Source organism: Canis lupus, chromosome 30 (assembly GCF_003254725.2).
Source record: "Canis lupus dingo isolate Sandy chromosome 30, ASM325472v2, whole genome shotgun sequence".
NCBI lineage: Eukaryota > Metazoa > Chordata > Mammalia > Carnivora > Canidae > Canis > Canis lupus.
In genome coordinates, this window is record NC_064272.1 from 15,580,786 (window position 1) to 15,595,154 (window position 14,369).

At 35.5% G+C, this 14,369-nt stretch overlaps 1 protein-coding gene across 3 annotated transcripts in view; it reads left to right on the forward strand.

Annotated features, from left to right (window-relative positions):
• GALK2 (galactokinase 2) overlaps positions 1–14,369 on the forward strand; it is a 136,592-nt gene that overhangs the window by 21,219 nt on the left and 101,004 nt on the right. For all 3 annotated transcript variants that reach the window (XM_025472847.3, XM_025472846.3, XM_025472851.3), the window contains exons 4-5: positions 8,747–8,837; positions 11,870–12,016. In XM_025472847.3, the coding sequence (XP_025328632.1) occupies positions 8,747–8,837; positions 11,870–12,016 (238 nt within the window). The remainder of the gene's footprint in view (positions 1–8,746; positions 8,838–11,869; positions 12,017–14,369) is intronic.

Genomic DNA, 14,369 nt, shown 5'->3' on the forward strand with positions numbered 1-14,369 from the left:
GGAGCCTGATGCAGGACTCCATCCCAGGACCCCAGGATCATGCCCCGAACCAAAGGCAGATGCTCAACCACTGAGCCACCCAAGTGCCCCTGATAGGTTTTCTAATGTTGAGCTATTTTTGCATTCCCGGATATGTCCTACTTGCTTATAGTATAGTTTGATGGACTTGATTTGCTGATTACAAAAAAAGATTTAGGAATATGTTTGGCACTTTGTATTTTTGGCTTATTATTCATTGGCTAGTTTGCTTACAGTAATACTAGTTCATTCAGTGAATATTTTTTGTGTGCCATTAATAAGGCACAATACAGGTTGTGCAAAATACAGAAATTTCTGACTTTTATGTCCTAGCCTCAGCAATCAGACAACAAAAAGAAATAAAAGGCATTCAAATTGGCAAAGAGGAAGTCAAACTCTCCCTCTTCCCAGATGACATGATACTATACATAGAAAACCCAAAAGACTCCATCCCAAGATTGCTAGAACTCATAGAGCAATTCAGCAGTGTGGCAGGATACAAAATCAATGCCCAGAAGTCAGTGGCATTTCTATACACTAACAATGAGACTGAAGAAAGAGAAATTAAGGAGTCAATCCCATTTACATTTGCACCCAAAAGCATAAGATACCTAGGAATAAACCTAACCAAAGAGGTAAAGGATCTATACCCTAAAAACTACAGAACACTTCTGAAAGAAATTGAGGAAGACACAAAGAGATGGAAAAATATTCCATGCTCATGGATTGGCAGAATTAATATTGTGAAAATGTCAATGTTACCCAGGGCAATTTACACGTTTAATGCAATCCCTGTCAAAATACCATGGACTTTCTTCAGAGAGTTGGAACAAATTATTTTAAGATTTGTGTGGAATCAGAAAAGACCCCGAATAGCCAGGGGAATATTAAAAAAGAAAACCATAGCTGGGGGCATCACAATGCCGGATTTCAGGTTGTACTACAAAGCTGTGGTCATCAAGACAGTGTGGTACTGGCACAAAAACAGACACATAGATCAATGGAACAGAATAGAGAACCCAGAAGTGGACCCTGAACTTTATGGTCAACTAATATTCGATAAAGGAGGAAAGACTATCCACTGGAAAAAAGTCTCTCCAATAAATAGTGTTGGGAAAATTGGACATCCACATGTTGAATTCTTTAAAGAAAACTTTAAATTGCCTCAAACACAATTTTGTGTCATTATTTGTAAACATTTAAAACTGTCTGCATAATAATTTGTTGTATTGATTTACTCAAATTTACTTTACCATTCCCACCATCATAAATATATGGTTTCAGTTTCATTTTTTCTACAAAAGCAGAGCCTGAGACAGACCTGAATGAAAGTAGAGTATTTGGAATATGATCCCAGGTATGGAACTCAAACAACATGGAGAATGATTTAGGGAGGCAGAGATGATTCCTAAGGTAGGTAGTCCTTGCTGTAGGTAAGGGGCTTCATTCTATCAGCACTCCTAGGAAGTATGCAGCATGCCTCCCAGAATTGTCCATATGTTGTGCAACACTCATTGCATGGAGGTACCATAATTTATCTATTCACCATTGATGGGCATTTAGATAGCTTTTGGCTATTATGAACAATGCTGTTGTGGATATTTGTATACAAATCTATGTGTGGACATGTATTTCATTTTCTTGGGTAACTATCTGGGACTATCTAGTTCACCTTTTTAAGAACTTGCCTAACTGTTTTCCAAAGTGGTTGTACCATGTTTCATTCCTACTACTAATGTTCCATTTGCTCTACATTTTTGCTAACCTGTCTTTTTAAAATTTTGGTCACTCTCATAAGTGTGTAGTATTACCACATTGTGTTTTTTATTTTTAATTTTAATTTCTGTAATGATGTTGAACATCTTTCATGTACTTGTCACCTAGATATCTTATTTGTTGAAGGGCGTATTCAAATCTTTTGCCCATTTTTAAGCAGGATTTTCATTTACTATTGACCTGTAAGATTTTCTTTTATACTGTAGCTACAAGTCTTTTGTCAGATTAATATTTTATAAATATTTTCATTCAGTCTGTGACTTGGATTTTCATTTTCTTTACTATGTCTTTTGAAGAATAATAGTTTTTAACTTTGATGAAGTATAATTTATTCATTTTTTTCATGATTTATATAGTTTTAAAAAAGATTTAATTAATTTATTTGATATATAGGGAGAGAGAGAGAGAGAGAGAGAGAATGAGTGGAAAGGGAGGGACAGAGGGAGAGGGAGAAGCAGACTCTCCACTGAGCAGGGAGCCTAACTTGGGGTTCTATCCCAGGGACCTGGGATCATGGCATAAGCCAAAGGCCAATGCTTAACTGATTGAGCCACCCAGGTGCTCCTCATGGTTTGTAGTTTTTGGCTGTTTTTAAGCACCCTTTGCCAAACCCAAGGCACTAAAAGTTTTTCTAGTGTTTTCTTCTAGAAATTTTATGATTTTAGCACTTATATTTAGGTCTATGATCCACCTTGAATTAATATTTGTATGTAGCATGAGATAAGGGTTGAGCTTTATTTTTTTGCATATGGCTATCCAATTGTTTCCCACCATTTATTGGAAAGATTATCATTTCCCATTGAATTATCTTGGCAACCTTTGTTGAAAAGCAGGTGACAATAAATGTATGGATCTGTTTCTGGACTCTATTCTGTTTATTGTTGCATTTGTCTATCTTTTTTTAAAGATTTGTTTATTTATTTGAAAGAGAGAGAGAGAGAGAGAGCATGCACACATGCATAAACAAGGGGAGGGACAGAGGGAGAGGGAGGGAATCTCAAGGAGACTTCCCACTGAGCATGGAGCTCCACTCTGGGCTCGTTGTCATGACCCTGAGATCATGACTGAGCCAAAATCAAGAGTCAGATGCTTAACTGACTGAGCCATCCAGGTGCCCCATATATTTGTCTGTCTTTATGCCAATATCACATTATCTGAAAACCATAGCTTTAAAAAAATTTTTTTTGACTACGGTTGATATACAATGTTACATTAGTTTCAGGTGTACAACATAGTGATCCAACTTCTTTATACCTTCTGTTATGCTCATAAATATGGCTACCATCTGTCACCATACAATACTATTACAATATCATGAATATATTCCCTATGCTGTGCCTTTTATTCTGGTGACTTACTCATTCCATAACTGGAAACCTGAATCACCCCTCTTTTTCATCCATTTTGCTCATCCCCTCACTCCCTTCTGGCAACCATCAGTTTATTCTCTGTTTTTAGATCTGGTTCTGCTTTTTGTTATTTATTCATTTGCTTTGTTTTTTAGATCGCACATATAAGTGAAATCATATGGCATTTGTCTTTCTTAGTCTGACTTATTTCACTTCTCATAATACCTTCTATGTCCATCCACATTGTCACAAATGACAAGATCTCATCCATTTTATGGCTGAGTAATATTTCATTATATATATGTACTACATTTTCCTTATCCATTGATCTATTGTTGGACACTTAGGTTGCTTCCATATCTTGGCTATTATAAATAGTGCTGCAATAAACATAGGGGAGCATATATCTTTTTGAATTAGTGTTTTCATTTTCTTTGAGTAAATACTTAGTAGTGGAATTACTGCATTGTATGATGTTTCTTATTTTTTTAAGGATTTTATTTATTCATTTGAGAGAGTGTGAGAGAGAGCATGAGCTGAGGGAGGGGCAGAGAGAGAGGAAGAAGCAGACTCCCCGCTGAGCAGAGAGCCCAACACAGTGCTTGATTCCAGAACCTGAGATCATGACCTGAGCCAAAAGCAGACAACCATCTGAGCCACGCAGGTGCCCCACCTTGTATGATGTTTCTATGTTTAATTTTTTGAGGGACCTCCATATTGTTTTCCCCAGTGGCTGTATTGATCTATACTCCCACCAACAATGCATGAGGGTTCCTTTTTCTCCATGTCCTGTCCTTTTGATCCTAGCCATTCTGATAGGTGTGAGATAATATCTCCTTGGGTTTTGATTTGCATTTGCCTGATGATTAGTGATGTTGAGCATCTTTTTGTGTGTCTGTTGGCCATCTGTGTATCTATTCAGATCCTCTCCTCATTTTATAATTGGATTGTTTGGGTTTTTTGATATGAGTTGTATAATTTCTTTGTATAGTTTGGTTATTAATCTTTATTAGATAGATCATTTGCAAATATCTTCTTCCATTCAGTAGGTTGCCTTTTTATTTTGCTGATGGTTTTTTTTATTTTGATATAGTCCCAGTAGTTTATTTTTGTTATAATAAAAAATAAACTTGCCTGAGGAGACCTATCTTGAAAAATGTTGCTACTACTGATGTCAGAAATTATTGCCTGTGTTCTCTTATGGATTTTATGGTTTCAGATCTCACATTTAGCCATTTTGAGTTTGTTTTTATGCACAGTTTTAGAAGGGGGTCCTGTTTCATTCTTTTGCATGTAGTTATCCAGTTTTCCAGCACCATTCATTGATGAGACTGTCTTTTCCCCATGGTATAGTCTTATCTCATTTGTTATAGATTAATTGACAATATATGTGTGGGTTTAATTCTGGGCTCTGTATTCTCTTCCCTTGATCTAGGTGTCTGTTTTTGTGCCAGTACCATACTGTTTTGATTACCACAGCTTTGTAGTATATATTGAAATCTGGAATTGTGATACCTCTACTTTTGTTATTCTTTCTCAAGATCACTTTTGGTATTTGGGATCTTTTGTCCTGTACAAATTTTAGGATTATTTTTTCTAGTTCTGTGAAAAATGCTTCTGGTACTTTGATAGGGTTTGCATTGAATTTGTAGATTGTTTTGGATAATATGGACATTTTATCAATATTAATTCTTCCAATCCATGAACATAGAATATCTCTCCATATGTTTGTGTTGTCTTCAGTTTCTTTCATCAGAGGTTTATAGTGCAGAGTACAGGTCTTTCATCACCCTGGTTAAGTTTATTTCTAGGTATTTTATTCTTTTCAGTGCAATTGTAAATGAAATTGTTTTCTTACTTTCCCTTTCTGCTATTTTGTTATTAGTGTGTAGAAATGTTACCAATTTCTGGGCATTAATTTTGTATCCTGCAACTTTACTGAATTCATTTATTACTTTGAATAGTTTTTTTTTTTTGATGGAGTCTTTAGGGTTTTCTGTTTATAGCATCATGTCATCTGCACATAGTGACAGATTAACTTCTTCCCTACCCATATTGTGCCTCATTTCTTTTTCTTGTCTGAAAGCTGTGACTAGGACTTTCAGCACTATGTTTAATAAAAGTAGGGACAGTGGACATCTTGTCTTGTTTCTGATCTTAGAGGAAGAGCTCTCAGTTTTTCACCATTGAGTATGGTGTTAGCTGTGAGTTTTTCATCCATAGCCTTTATGATATTGAGGTATATTCCCTCTAAACCCACTTTGTTGAGAGCTTTTATCACAAACAGATGTTGAATTTTGTCAAATGCTATTTCTGCGTCTATTGAGTTGATCATATGATTTTTATCCTTCAGTTTGTGGATGCTATGATGTTGACTTGCGAATATTGAACCATCCTGCATCCCCAGAATAAATCCCACTTGATTGTGGTGAATGATCCTTTTAATGTATTGGTTAATGTGGTTTGCTAATTGAAAATTGTAGCTTTATAAGAAGTCCTGGAATCAGGTGTAAGACATATCTAACATTGTTTATCTTTCTCAAATTAATTCTGGCTATTCTAGATCTTTTGCATTTCCTTATTAATTTAATTTAATTTAATTAAAAATATTTTATTTATTTATTTGAGACAGAGAGAGAGAATGAGCCAGGGGATGGGGAAGAGGGAAAGGGAGAAGCAGATCCACGCTGAACAGCAAGCCTGATGTGAGGCTCGATCCCAGGATCCTGAGATCCTGGGATCATGACCTGAGTTGGAGGCAGATGTCCAACCAACTGAGCCATCCATTAATAAGCCCCCCTTATTAATTTTGGAATTAGCTATTCAACTTCTATGAAAGAGCACACTGAGATTTTATTGGAGTTATACTGAGTGTAGAGATCAATTTGGGAAAAACTGACATCTTAATAGTATTTACTCCAATCTATGAGTGTGATATATCTGTCCATTAATTTAGGTCTTCTTCAATTTTTCTCAGAAATACCTTGTTGCTGTAAGGGTATATGTCTTGTACATTTTACCTTAAACTTTTCTCTAAGTGTTTATTTTTAAAAGGATTTTATTTATTTATTTGAGATAGAGAGAGAGAAAGCAAGCATGATCTTGGGTGGGGGTGGGGCAGAGGGAGAGGGAGAAACAGACTCCTTGCTGAGTGGAGAGCCCAATATGGGGCTTGATTCCAGGACTCTGGGATCATGACCTGAGCCAAAGGCAGACACTTAACTGACTGAGCCACCCAGGCACCCCTAAGTTTTTTTTTTTTTTTTTATGATACTGTTATTGTAAATGGTCTAGCCCAGTGTCTGGCACACACAAGGTAGACATTGGGCAGAACAAGTCAATCACTGAATAAAATGTATAGGTGGAAATAATCAATGTAGTAAATCGTAACTGTTCATTTTTAGGACTTTTTCCCTAGCATTCTGCAACATGGATGCAAGAGTGGAGAAAGCAGATGGGTGATACAAGTTAGGAATTGATGGGAAAATGTGTGCCTGTTTTTGAATCTTAGGAAATGGTTGGGCAGAGAGGCAAGACATGGATGCTAGAAAGAACAGACATGAAATAACTAGTCAAAGAGAAGTCTTTTCTATGACAGATTTAAGCTATGTTTCTAATTCTGTAGGAACTGGCACTTTTCAGCTTTTTCTTTGATATTTCTCATGTAGCTTCCTGCATCTATAACAAATTTTCTCCTCTTCTTCTTTCAGTATATCACCAGCCCTGACTCCTTCCTGGTTTTCTTTTCTTTGTGGTGACTTTCAAGATTTTGCTTAACTAGAAACAGAATCTGATCAGTTTTGCTAACATAATTTTATCTGCTTTCCAAATTATGTGACTTCTTGTTGACTGTGAGCAATATATTTTAACTTCTGTGGCTGACAGTAAAATGCTTGTGAGCTGGAGACATACTGTGTGTGTTCTTGGAGAGTCACTCAATCTCTCTGAGCTCCCAAGAAGGCCTCACCTCTCCACTCTAATATGCTGATTATAAAGTTGATGCCCTCTTGATCTCATATCCCATTCCATATTATACACCATCGTGTGACAATAGTGTGTGATTATGATTTGTGTTCATGTTTCAGCTAGATTACAAATGCTTAGAAGATAAGCCCCTTGCCTTTTGCCTTTATATTCCTATGAATGCCTTGCATACTTAAATATTTTTTTAGAAGATGATGTGTCCATGTTATTCTTTTTTAAGATTTTATTTATTTATTCATGAGAGAGACACACACACACAGAGTGAGAGAGAGAGAGAGAGAGAGAGAGAGGCAGAGACACAGGCAGAGGGAGAAGCAGGCTTCATGCAGGGAGCCTGGTGTGGGACTCAATCCTGGGACTCCAGGATCACGCCCTGGGTGGAAGGCAGGTACTAAACTGCTGAGCCACCCAGGGATCCTGATGTGTCCATGTTACTGAATTAAGATAATGCATGGAGGGTACCTACTACAGGGTCTGGCGCATAGTGGGTGTTTAGTAAACTAGGTCGAAAGCATGTTCAGTCAATATAGGGAATGTTTCTTATTTCCTCACTTTTTAAATGACTCCCTCCTCCTCCATTTCATGTTATTTTGTCCTTTAGCTGATATAGAAGCCTATTTATCTATTTTTAATTTTGAGATAATTTTTGACTTACAAAGAACTCACAAAATAATATAAAGAATTCCTACATATCAACTGATATGTTCTCAGTGCATGATATCAAGGAGGCACATGATGTCCCTTATTGGTGGTGTTAATTTTAATCATTTGGTTAAGGTGGTGTCTGTCAGATTTTTTGTCATAAGACAAAGAACTTTTGTCTTGCAAAGTATTTTTCCCTTTTCAATAAGTATCTGATGGGGAAATACTTTGAATCTATGTAAATATTTTGTTTCTTATCCAATTTTTACTCCCTAACTTTAGCATCCATTGATAATTCTTTCCTGACACAATTATCATGGAGTTTACCAAATAGTGATTTTTTTAATTTCTGTCATTTCTACTTCATCTATTATTTGGCATTTTACTCTAAGGAAGAGATTTTCCTTCTCCTTCATTTAGCTAGTTATTCATTTGTTAATTTGTATCAGTATAGAGTCATGGACTCTTACTCAATGAATTATGATACATTAGAATCACCATTACTTGTTTTGTTTTTTTCTGTCTTCTTCTTAAACTGTGCAGATGGTAAAATTTGATGGATGGCAGAGAGTATGGGGAGAGAAGTCTTTGAGTACCATTACAGTTAGAGGTATGCCAAGCAGCAAACCCCAAGGATAAGCATTTAGTGATTTACATCAACATAATAAGGACCATCATGAAATTAAAAATGTTGTAGATTATGCTGAAGTATATTGGTTCCTCTCTGTTTCAGGAAATAGAAAGGGTCAATCAGATGTAGTTTAATTGTAAAGGTCACTATAACTTCCCTTTTAGCATGTGGGGATGTATGTTGTTTTTGAACGGACTGTGAAGTACATAGATGAAAATAAGTCGAAAATGAAATTTCAGTATCACTGTCTTGGCACAAGATGGCAGCAGTAAGCCATTGATTTTGCAGCCCTTTTTTTTTTTTTTTTTGTTACCTTTAAAATTAACGGTGTCTTTTGTTTTTGCAGGGACTTCAGTACTAGTGCTAATAATATTCAGATTGACAAAACTAAGCCTCTGTGGCACAACTATTTCTTGTGCGGATTTAAAGGAATTCAGGTAAATTGGTTTATAAGGCAACTACTAGCTGTTGAACTTATAATGTGTATTATATATCAATAATTATTTTATTTTACTTTATTTTATTTACTTTATGTATTTTTTGGTCACCTTTCAATGCTAACTGATGTTTCTGTTCTATTTTGCTGATTTATATATTTCAGAGGATAATGCAGATAAGACTGTTCCTGGGTGGTGTTCACAGGGGCAGGAATGGTTGTTCATTGGTTACATCTGACAAAAATCCTTCTCTTTTTAAAATCTTTGTTCAAGTTTTCTTTTGAAGGATGCAATCTAGTAATATATATGTTCTGATGATATGTAGGTATGTAGTGTAATAGGATTTAAAATCCAACAGCCCTAGGTTTGAATCTGAGCTCTACTCAGCTGCCTAATTCAACCTCTAATTGTCAGGTTTGTTATCTGTATAATGATGTCTTTGCCATCCAGCAAAGAGTTGTTACAAAGATTACACAGTGCTTGACGCATAGTAGGCATTCAATAAGTAAACAACTAGTATTGTTATTACCACTTCAGATGGGGTTAAAAAAAAGGATGTAGTGATGAAGTTAGCTAGGATAAGCATTTTCCTTAGAAACATTGAATAATTACCACGACATCTCTAATGTCATGGGCAAGAACAAAAAAATGAAATGTTTCTACTTTTTCTCTGAATTAAAAAGTGTAAAGATGAAAAGAAAATTGATTTGCTAAATCATTTTGATTTGTTTGTTAAAATCCATGTTTTAGAGTTTGTATTCTTTACTGTCTGGTGGTCCTATATGAAACTTTGTCACGAGTAGCTTAGGACTCAGTGGCATATCCATTACAAAAAAGAATCACATTTATCTCTGATGTGTAGTCCTGTACTCTAGTTATGGTGGTTTTGGTCTTAAGAGTTCCTGCATTCATTTCTTTCTTTCTTTCTTCTTTCTTTCTTTCTTTCTTTCTTTCTTTCTTTCTTTCTTTCTTTCTTTCTTTCTTTCTTTCTTTCTTTCTTCTTTCTTTCTTTCTTTCTTTCTTTCTTTCTTTCTTTCTTTCTTTCTTTCTTTCTTTCTTTCTTTCTTCTTTCTTCGTTTTCCTTTGCCTTTTTCTTTTTCTTTTTCTTTCTTCTTCATCCAGACACATGGTAATAACTTATGGGAAGAGGTATTGGCAGCTTTTAAATCTTCAAGATATTTGGCTTATCATATGCATTAGTGGGAATTATGGTATTTGGAAGGATTTGCCTGGCAAATGCAATTTGATCTTCCTTATAGCAACATGCCTTTTATAGCATATGGGTAAAGTGACCTAAATACTGCATGTTGCTTTGGATTGTTTTTGAGAATTTGAGGTCTTACAGCCTTCTTTTTCGGTTTGACAACTTATGTGCAAAAGTAGGTTTGTACAATAAACTTTTGGCAGAGAAGTAATTTAAATGTTAGCTTGTTTAGAAACCTTCAAATTCAAATACTAGAAAATATCAGGATAATCTGTTTATATTAAATTGAACATGTTATCCTTTTGGGATAGAGCTATTACAGAATTTGGCAAAATCCATTTACATTTTTGAATCTGTTGTACATTTTAATTTAAACATTGTGTGATAAGTTTGTAAGTATGATTCACATTCAAGATACACTGTGGATCAGTTTATGGTTAAATATATAGCATTCTCCAAGGATTTTTTTTAAACAAGCTGTCTGATGTTCTTATGAAAGGGCATTGGCAGCAGCAGTATTTCAGTTTATAATTTGTTTGTATTTCTGGAAAGGAAATTTTTAGATGACTTGAAATCAAGAAGAGAAGTACATCCAACAGAATCTCTTTTTTTTTTTTTGTGGTGTGTGAGTCTTGCCAACATAGGAAAAAAGGACAAAAAAAAAAAAAGGAAAAAAACAGCCTTTAATTTGCAGAGTTCTGTTGTTACTTTGGTTATTCTAACTAGTTTACTGAAATTTCTCCCTAGAATAATATGTATGATGAAATGCATAATTATGTAATATAATAGTATTTTGTATTTTGGTCTTGAGCTGTTTGAGTAATTTGCAAACATGATGGTACTTTTTCTAGAGGAGGAGATGGCCTTGCATTTATTTTTAATCCTAAACCACAAAGATTAAGATATAATCTTAGAATATCATCCTAAGTGTCATCCTAGATATTCATCTAAGTATTCTGGAGATTTCCATCTTTAGATCAGAGTCTCATTATTTCTTTGGGCTTTCCTACTTGTAAAAATAAGAGTTTCTCTGCTTCGTTTAGAGTCTGTGTTCTCATTTGTGGCTGAATTCTAATTTGGCCGTCTTGAAAGCTACCATATGGTTTAACTGTATCTATAAACTCTAGTAAAAATCTGGATTTCCTCATATGGCTGACTTATATTAAATCATAGTGACAGTATGCTGGCCCATGTTTCTGACTGCAATGGAGAAGTTCTCAACCAGAAATCAGAGACCTGGGTCCTACTCCCAGCTCCCTATATGTAATGTTGGAAAAAACTTTTAATCTTTTGATGCCTATGTTTTTCCATAAGTAAAATGAAACTGAAGAAATTTAGAACACTTTTTCTTCAGAGGACCTCTTGAAGAAAGATACTCAATAGAAACAAGCTAGTGCTTTGTGTTAGACTTTCACAGTCATGGTGTGTTGGGATGTGGTACATGGGATTTAACCTGCCTTACTAATATTGTATATTTCTTCTCTTGCTACCTGAAAAATTGAATTATAACTGTCTAATATTTTTTCTATATTTATTCAAATCAACATTCAAAGAAAAGATCATCCAAGGTAATTTTAAGAAATGGATCAATAGCTTTTTGTTGAACAAAGTAAAAAATAATCTTCAGATTACCGAACCCTATGGCCAAGAATCATTAAATGAAATGTCATGTATAGACTCAACTAAATTGGATTGCACAAGTCATTTCTATAAATAGCATAATAAGTCCATTGATAAACGTTTACTCTCTAGGGAACGAAAAGAATGTTTTACTTCTTCTCAAATCCAACACCAAAGTTACTAGCACTTTTTCTCCTTCTATTCTTAGGAACACTTTGGTCTTAGCAGCCTGACTGGAATGAATTGCTTAGTGGATGGAAACATCCCACCAAGTTCTGGACTCTCCAGCTCCAGTGCTTTGGTCTGTTGTGCTGGCTTGGTGACACTTACAGTGCTGGGAATGAACCTATCCAAGGTAACAAACTTGAATATGTTTACCTCACCGAACTCTCTCTTTCCAAGGCCATTAGTATCCGAATCTCAAAATTATAGTATCTTCGTTTGATTAAAAACTTGGCCTTATCTGAAAGGACTCTACACGTGGGCATGCTCTGTAACCTAAGAAATCAGTAAGTCTTGCTTATGACAAACCATGATAAGATATCTGATACTTTGGAAATAATAGGCAGATATGTGAATAACTGTATTAAAATGTTCTTACATTAAGTGTGGAGTTTGAATGCATAGACATCTTTTTCGATCACTTCACTAACAAGTTCAGTTTAGACCAAGAAATTATAGGCCTCATTGTTGGACCTGCTTATTTTCAACCGAAACCTTAAATTAAATATTTGACAGGCACTGGGTAAAAAGGGTAAAGAGCAGGCAATAAAGGAACTGAACAGCATATCTGTTTATACTGGCAGGTTAGTCACTGACATAAACTTAAAAAAAAAATTGCATTACAAAGAGGAAATGCTTATTTAAAGGAAACATAAATCCTGCGAAAGGTTAGAAAGCCTCAATTTTACAAGTTCACATAAATCTCTGATTCTGCAGTTCAGAGCAGGTGTGCTCAGCTTTAATTAATGTTCTAGAGTTCTGGTTCAAGCAAAATGTTATCATAGGTTCTTTTTTATCCCATGTACATAGATGGTTTGGGGAGGGCATCAGGCAGAGCAAGAGAAAGTCAGCCATATGCTTTGTCTTCAGCCTGTTTCAACTGTCAGTTTGAAAATTTTATGTGTAAGAGGAAAAAGAGAAAGGATAAAGCAAAGGCTCAGATAGAGTTCTCCTTGGCTGTCATTTATAACTAACTACACGTTAGTTACCTCTTTGTAAGCTATGGCTTATTTGGTGTGAAGGGTAACTTACTTGTTTTTTGTTTATTGAGAGGTAAGAAAGCAAGAGAAAGAAAGTCCATATGTAAAATGTACTTCCATTGGTACTATGTTTAATCTGATGGTTTATTTGTTTATTCTCTTGGTCATCATTCAACCATTATTTTTTTAGTGGCTACTTTCTACCAAGTAATGTTCAAAGCATTGGAGCTATAATAGGTTCAGTTTTAATCCTCACAGTGCTTATGATCTAAAAGGGGAAGAGAGACAAGTAACAGGCAACTATAACGGAGTGTGATAAGTGGATAAGTAGTGTGCTCTGGTTGCACACTAAATGCAGATTTAGAGAGCATGGAGACTTCTAAGCAGAGACTTAAGGATTTGTAGATGATAATACTGGTAACATTGATAGGCATGTAATAGGTGGAGGGAAACTTGTGTGGGAATATTTAGAGTAAGAGTGATCATAGATTGTTGGAGGAACTAAAGGGGGCTTAATTTGGCTGGAGTAATTTGAATGACAGGATAGGAGACCAGGTACTGGGGCTTGTAAACCATGTTGAGGAATATGGGCTTTGTCTTTTTAGGAGTGTAAAACCATTTCAGGCTTTTAGGAAGAATGTAACATGGTCTTACCTATATTTTATGAAGATCACTCTGGCTGTATTATAGAATCTAGATATGAGGATAGTAACAATATTAGTAGGAGGGAATTGATTTGGTCTAGGGAAATGGCAATGAGAATGGAGAGACCTGGATCATAGACTTAAAGTACATCTCAGACAGAATCAATAAGACTTGATCATTGATTGGGTATGGGGATGAGGGGCAGAAAAGAGTCAAGGATTTTACCCAGATCTCTGGCTTGGTGTGATTCACTGGAATAGGAATATAGATGAAAGTGAAATGTTGAATAGGGGGAATCTGTGGTCATGCTGATAGAGTTATCTAGTGTTTAGTCACAGACAATATTCTTGAAGGTCAGGAGGAAGATCTGGACTTGAGATGACCCATTTGAGAGTCATTAGTGTTAATTGGGTTTTGAAGCCATAGGAGTAGAGAAGAACATTCAGTGGAAGAGTGTAAGTAGGAAGATAAGGAAGACTAGGACAAGGGGAACAAGGGCTTGACAAGCATGAACATTTAAGGGATGGGCTGAGGAAAAGATGTCCACTAAAGAGACTCAGAAGTAATCAGATAGATAGAAGGAAAATAAAAAAAGATGAGACAACAGCAAAGACAAGGAAGAGAGTATTTCATGAAAGCAATGGTGTCTAATGCTACTGAGATGTCAGGTAAGACAAAGACTAAGAAGCATCCATTGGATTTAGCATCAGAGAAATTGAAGAAAACCTTGGCAAGAACAGTTTAAAATAGGAATGAGTTAAAGGGTCTATGAGAGGTGAGAAAGTGGGTCAGTTCAATTGGTACAAAAAATCTGACTGTGCTGGTGAAAGAGATAATCTGATGTCTGTGGTGAGGGTGAGG